The following is a 5,994-nucleotide window of genomic DNA, read 5'->3' on the forward strand; positions in this document are numbered from 1 at the left end:
CTTTACTTGAGAGACATTATGGCAATAAATGGTATGTCATGACAAGAAGTACATATTTAGAAGACCAGGATGGCAAGCACTCCAAGTGTGACCCCTCTATTACACATCACCATCCTCAGTGCAGCCTCCTGGCTCACGGGTACCAGCATATACAGTTAGTCAGGGTGAGAATCTCACCAGCCAACCGCTAGTCTCAAAAACCTGCTGATGTCCCCCAGAATCACTGCCCCACCCATCTCATGCGTAAAAATGTATGGTTTTGCCTCTGTCATGTTTCCCAGCTTTTCTCCTTGCCCACTTCTCATTGTCCAATCCTCAAGTTCTTGCTTTCCTTTTATTTGTGTTGTAACTTTCTATATGTAATTCCTCTTTTAAGTTCTTATACTAGGGAGACAATACTATATTTACAGATGTGGGTCTGGTTGAAGCCTATCTTTAACATGGTAGAAACCAAAGGCCAGGCTATGGCTACTGACTGACCTTTAATATCTTTACATCCTCCTGGCTTAGGGATGACAACATGAAGATCTCCTGGAAGTGGGGCCAGCCAATCCTTTGAGGTTTTCTTACAGACTGTGTCTCTGGGTCTATAGCTGCTGGGCTAGGGCAAACGGTGCCAGGGTTTGAGCGGAAGGCCTGTCTGATATTCAGCTGCTTGCCGTTGACAACACCTTCAGTAAGGGCTGCTGTGAGCTCCAGGAGAACTGCCTTCCGCTTCAGGCAGTCCACCTGGGCATGAGGAATGGGAAAAATGTGTGAGGTCAGTGAGATGGGGACTTTGGAAGGAAGCAGACCCCTTCTTCAAGTGCACAATGTTTACCTTGTTCAAGACAAGAATGCTGGGAACCTGGGAGAACTGGGTCAAGCACTGGAGCACCTGTGGGCTGAGCTGGTTCCGAGTCCACTTGTCTGAGACATCCACAAGAACTACAACTGAAAGACAGTAGGACAGGCAGAAAATAAAAGGACATGACCCTCCTGGCCCATAAAAACTTACCAGGAACCAAAGACCATGACCCCTGTGAAGAATTGCACTTCAGATTCCTAACCAAGATCAGCAGATTCCATGCTCTTCCAAGGGTCCTCCAACAAAGAGAGCTCCAGATGGTGCCTGAGAGACAGACAATTATCAGTCACTAAGGGCCTTATAACTGATATTCTTTTGCTCTTGTTTATTCTCCCCCCCCCCCCCCAGAGTCTTACTTTGTAGTTCAAGCTAGCCTTAAACACACCATGTAGCACATGTTGGCCTCAAACTCATGGTGATCCTGCTGCCTTAGCCTCCTATGTGGTGGGATTATAGACCTACACCCCTATGATGGAATCTCCCCACCTCTTCTTCAATGCCTTCCCCAACACCTGGCTATGACTAATTTTATTTATTTTTTGGGGGGCAGAACCAGGGATTGAACTCAGGCCCTTGCACTTGCCAGAGAAGTGCTTATTCCACTGAGCCATCTCCCCAGCCCCAAAGGCCCTTTCTTTTTCTTTTTCTTTTCTTTTTTTTTTTTTTTGCAGAACCGGGGATTGAACTCAGGCCCTTGAGCTTGCCAGGCAAGCACTTATTCTACTGAGCTATCTCCCCGGCCCTCTTTTTTTTTTTAAGACAGGATCTCACTATGCAGTTCATAATGGCCTTGACCTCTCAGTGATCCTCCTGTCTCTGCCTCCTCAGCACTGATTACTGGCATGTGTCACCACATCCAGCCTTACCCATAATTTTGTGGCTTAGTTAGCCCTGGTGGCGGGGCTGGTGTGGATGTGGTACAGGGGACGAACCATGGTCCCTGAATTTGCCTAAGCAGACACTTTAGACCACTGAACTATCTCGCCAAACCAACTCACACATTTTTGATGAGGGAATCAGTGTGGTAGCGGTTTCACAGCCCCTATGATGGAATCTCCTCACCTCTTCTTCAATGCCTTCCCCACCACTCACACCCTGCCCAAGTTTCCAGTCATTACCGTTTCTGTTTAGCAGAACTGATGATGCCAGGTGTGTCAAGGAGAATCTAGAATCACGGAAAGAAAATTTTTTTGCAAAAAAAAAAAAAAGTTATGACTGGGATGTGAGAGCCCTTCCATGATATCAATAGCCTTCCCTCTTTTTTTTTTTTTTTTTTCTTTTTCCCCCCTTTGGCTATACCAAAAATTAAACCCAGTGGCACTCTACCCCTTAGCTACAAACATCCCCAGTCCTTTTTTTTTTGTGGAACCAGGGATTGAACTCCAGCCCTTGTGCTTGCCAGGCAAGTGCTTATTCTACTGAACCATCTCCCCAGCCCCCCTTTTTTTCTTTTTGAGACAAAGTCTCTTCTAAGTCACTAAACTTCCCAGCCTGGGCTTCAACTTGTGATCCTCCCGCCTCAACTGTCAAGAGTTACAGACATGAACCACCATGCCAGGCCTCCAGACTCACTTATCAGTCTGTGTCTATCTTTCTATCCCTCTTTACCCTGCTCTTATGGACAAGGTCTTGCTAAGCTGCCCAGGTAGGAGTTGATCTTTTTATTTATTTATTTTTTTTTCAGACAAGGTCTTGCTATGCAGTCTGCCCTTGAACTCATGACAATCTTCCTACCTCAGCCTCCTGAGTGCTGGTATTACAGGCATGTGCTGCCATGCCTGGTAGGTCTCAAATTTGTGATTCTCTGGCTTCTGCTTCCCTCAGTGCTTGGATTACAGAGATGCCCCTTTGTACCTCTTCCTGCCCTTCTTGACCAAGCTGCTGCTGCCTTTAAATTTTAACCCTTCAATGTTGTTTTAATTCTAGCTGCAACTCCAGAGGCAGATGATTATCAGCAAATGAAAGATTAGCAAGCAGTAAAGAGGGAATGACACTTTCAGATAATGGCAAAGCAAGGAAGGCAGAGACAGAGCAGTACTGGGCCTTAAGGAATCTGAGATCTGTCTTTCCTCAGGAAAGTTAATCTGAATCACTTTGTTCACTACTAATGGTAAAGGAAACCTTTCTTTGTAGATACCTACCAGCTGGGTCTCCTTCTCTGTGATGACCCCCAGAGCTTGGCGGCGGGTGGTGTGTACCTTCTTGGAGACAGGGAACACCTGCCAAGTATGAAGAAGTCCTAGTAAGATCCCAGATCCCTCTGGGACCATCCATAAAAGCAAAGAAACAAGAGATTAAAGGGGTATGGGGGTGGGGGGTTAAATGTAGCTTACTTGCCGGCCCAGCAGCTGGTTGGAGAGTGTTGATTTCCCAGCATTAGGAGCTCCTAGGAACACCACCCTTAGGATCCGGGGATTCTCAGGCATGTCAGGGGGACGGGCCAATAGGAGGTCTTGCTCATCTGTGTTTGAGTGGGGAGAGGAGTGAGGAACAGTAGAATGTGGACTCCTTGTCAGATGGTAAATCCACCCACCCACTGAGGAAATAAAGATACAAAGTGTGCTAGGCTGAAGCCACCTAAAACTGACTTTGAGACTCCATTTAGCCTCTTAATTTATGTGATTTTATCATGTTTTCTAGCCTCTCAAGGCCTTTAGTTTTCCCACATATAAAATGAAGTTGATGCCCAGTGTGGAAGTGCATGATTTGTAATGCCAGCACTCTGGAGGCTGAGGCAAGAGAATCACCACAAGATTGAGGCCAGCCTAGGGTACACAGTGAGTTCAAGGCCTGCCTGAAGTATACAGCAAGACCTGTTTAAATAAATAGAAAATGGAGTTGACCTACTTACAGCTTGGACAACTGACAATTGTGTAAAACTACTCAGGATAATGGTTAGAAATAAACAGATACTCAATATAGAATTAATGCTGTTTTTTGTACCTGGGAATTGTATGTTCATTTGGGTTTTTTTTGGTATCAGGGATCAAACTAAGGACCTTGAGCTTGCCAGGCAGTCGCTTAAGCTGCTGAGCTATCTCCCCAGCTCTGCATGTTCATTTGTTAAAGCACAGCTAGACTAACTGGATGCACTGTGGCACTCCTACAATCCCAGCTACTCAGGTTGCTGAGACAAAGAAGATTACTTGAGCCCAGGAGGTCATGAGTAATACGGACCATAAGCAAAAACAAACGTAAAACACAGTACATCAAAACTAAACCAGAAATTTTGCCAACTCTATTTCAGTCTAACAATATTATGAAGGCAGCAAACGTTTTCTTTCTTTCTTTTTTTTTCCAGAACCATAGATTGAACTCAGGCCCTTGCGCTTGCCAGGGAAGCGCTTATTCTACTGAGCTATCTCCCTGGCCCCTAGACATGTCTTTTTTTAAGCCTGTAAACTTTTTCAGTCTTTCCTTATGACAACATATTGCAGTTAATAGCTTAACTGTCCAGCCTCCCTATCCGACTCTAGTCTATACTATTTGACAAAGTGGACTATTCCCCAGGTGTAGCTCAGTCTCGATTCAATAGCCACTTATGGATGAGGACAAAGAGTTGTAAACGTCTTGATTCATGCTCTTTTGTGTCTCTGGTTGTCACTTCTGGTCTCTTTAAGGTTCTTGGGAAAATTATTACTGTGGTTTTTGTTTTTGTTTTTTTGAGACAGGGTCTTGCTACAAAGCTCAGGTTGGCCGCAAACTCACAGCGATCCTCCTGCCTCAGTCTCCCCAGTGTTAAGATTGCAGGAGTGCACCAACATACCCGCTCTTAAATTCCTTTTCTATAAAACAAAGCCAAAGATACTATCACTCGACTAAATTTCCCCGACAGGGGACTTGCAGTACCCTGCAAAATCATGAGTCCCGCGTAAACCTACTGAAGCTCTTTACCTCTGTACATGGACGCAGCAGGGACGCCAGGGGTCGGTGAGTTGTTGGTCTGAGGGAGCCCGAGGAAGCGGTCCAGGGCTGAGCCCTGGCAATAACTGCGAGAGGCCGAAGCTAGGCGGGGACATGAGGCACAGGTGCCCACCACACAGGATAAGAACCTATTTTGACAGCCTAAAAGTGAACGGAGTGGGCTCTCCCATTCCTTCGCAACGTGGGGGCCTGTCTGCCAGGACCTTAACGCGGACTGAAGAAGCCCAGCCCCAAGCCGGATAGGAGCAGCCATGACAGCCGCAAGGCACTCTGGGAGGGAGTGCAACGCTGATTGGACAACGTGGCGGACAAACGAGCGAATAGAGCCCTAGATCGCCCCGAACAGAACATAGACATCCGGGAGCTTAGAGGTGGAGAAGGAGACTAACGGTCGCGAGACTCCTTAGAAACCTGTCAAACAGTTTAAACTGAGAGATAAATTTTGTGGAAACTAGGATTGGGAGGATAACTTTTTTTTTCTTTTTTTAAACATGTTTCCTTTTTTAATAATTAATTATTTATTAGACATGCCTCTGGGGCCGGGGAGATGGCTCTGGAATAAGCGCTTCCCTGGCAAGCGCAAGAGCCTGAGTTCAATCCCCGGTTCTGCCAAAAAAAAAAAAAAAAAAAAAAATAGACATGCCTCCTTGTGTAGTTTAGGCTGGACTTGAGCTCACTATGTAGCCCAGGCTGGTCTTAAACTGACAGTAATCCCCTCGCCTCAGCTTAATTTATTAAGCATCTACTATATGCAACCCCTTTCTAGGTTGTGGGGATGCATCAGTAAACAAGAACAGACAAAATGGTCCAGCATGAGACTTGAACCCTATCTGGCCTTGAACTTGCTATCCATCCTGAATGGCCTGTGTGTGAGACATTAGTGACATCTGTATAGGAAGTTGGGTACAGTGATTTGTATGAAGACTTAAAATGTAGTGGACAGGGGCTGGGGAGATGGCTCAGTAGAATAAGTGCTTCCTTGTCAAGCTCAAGGGCCTGAGTTCAATCCCCAGTTCCAAAAAATAAAAATAAAATAAAATAAATGGAGTGGACATCCCTGTAATCTTAGGTACCAGGGAAACTGAGGTAGGCGCATCACCAAGTTCAAACCCAGTCTGGAAAAATTAAAGAAGGACTGGGTATGTAGCTCAGTAGTAGAGTACTTGCCTGGCATCCTAGTAGTCCCTGGATATAATCCCTAGTCTTTTTTTTTTTTTTTTTTT

At 45.6% G+C, this 5,994-nt stretch overlaps 1 protein-coding gene across 2 annotated transcripts in view; it reads right to left on the reverse strand.

Moving 5' to 3' along the window:
* The window catches only part of Eral1 (Era like 12S mitochondrial rRNA chaperone 1), a 7,273-nt gene extending 2,241 nt beyond the window's left edge, over positions 1 to 5,032 (reverse strand). The window contains exons 1-7 of one of the 2 annotated variants that reach the window (XM_004635397.2): positions 4,742 to 5,032; positions 3,181 to 3,308; positions 2,989 to 3,066; positions 1,966 to 2,012; positions 1,050 to 1,111; positions 821 to 933; positions 481 to 729 (exon numbers count right to left, since the gene is read on the reverse strand). In XM_004635397.2, coding sequence (XP_004635454.1) covers positions 481 to 729; positions 821 to 933; positions 1,050 to 1,111; positions 1,966 to 2,012; positions 2,989 to 3,066; positions 3,181 to 3,308; positions 4,742 to 5,024 — 960 coding nt within the window. In that variant the 5' untranslated portion in view covers positions 5,025 to 5,032. The remainder of the gene's footprint in view (positions 1 to 480; positions 730 to 820; positions 934 to 1,049; positions 1,112 to 1,965; positions 2,013 to 2,988; positions 3,067 to 3,180; positions 3,309 to 4,741) is intronic. The other variant, XM_023719810.1, reaches the window with a different exon arrangement.
* Between the last annotated feature and the right edge of the window lie 962 nt (positions 5,033 to 5,994).

The sequence above is a fragment of the Octodon degus genome, unplaced genomic scaffold, assembly GCF_000260255.1.
Source record: "Octodon degus isolate 3935 unplaced genomic scaffold, OctDeg1.0 scaffold00072, whole genome shotgun sequence".
In the NCBI taxonomy this organism is placed as follows: domain Eukaryota; kingdom Metazoa; phylum Chordata; class Mammalia; order Rodentia; family Octodontidae; genus Octodon; species Octodon degus.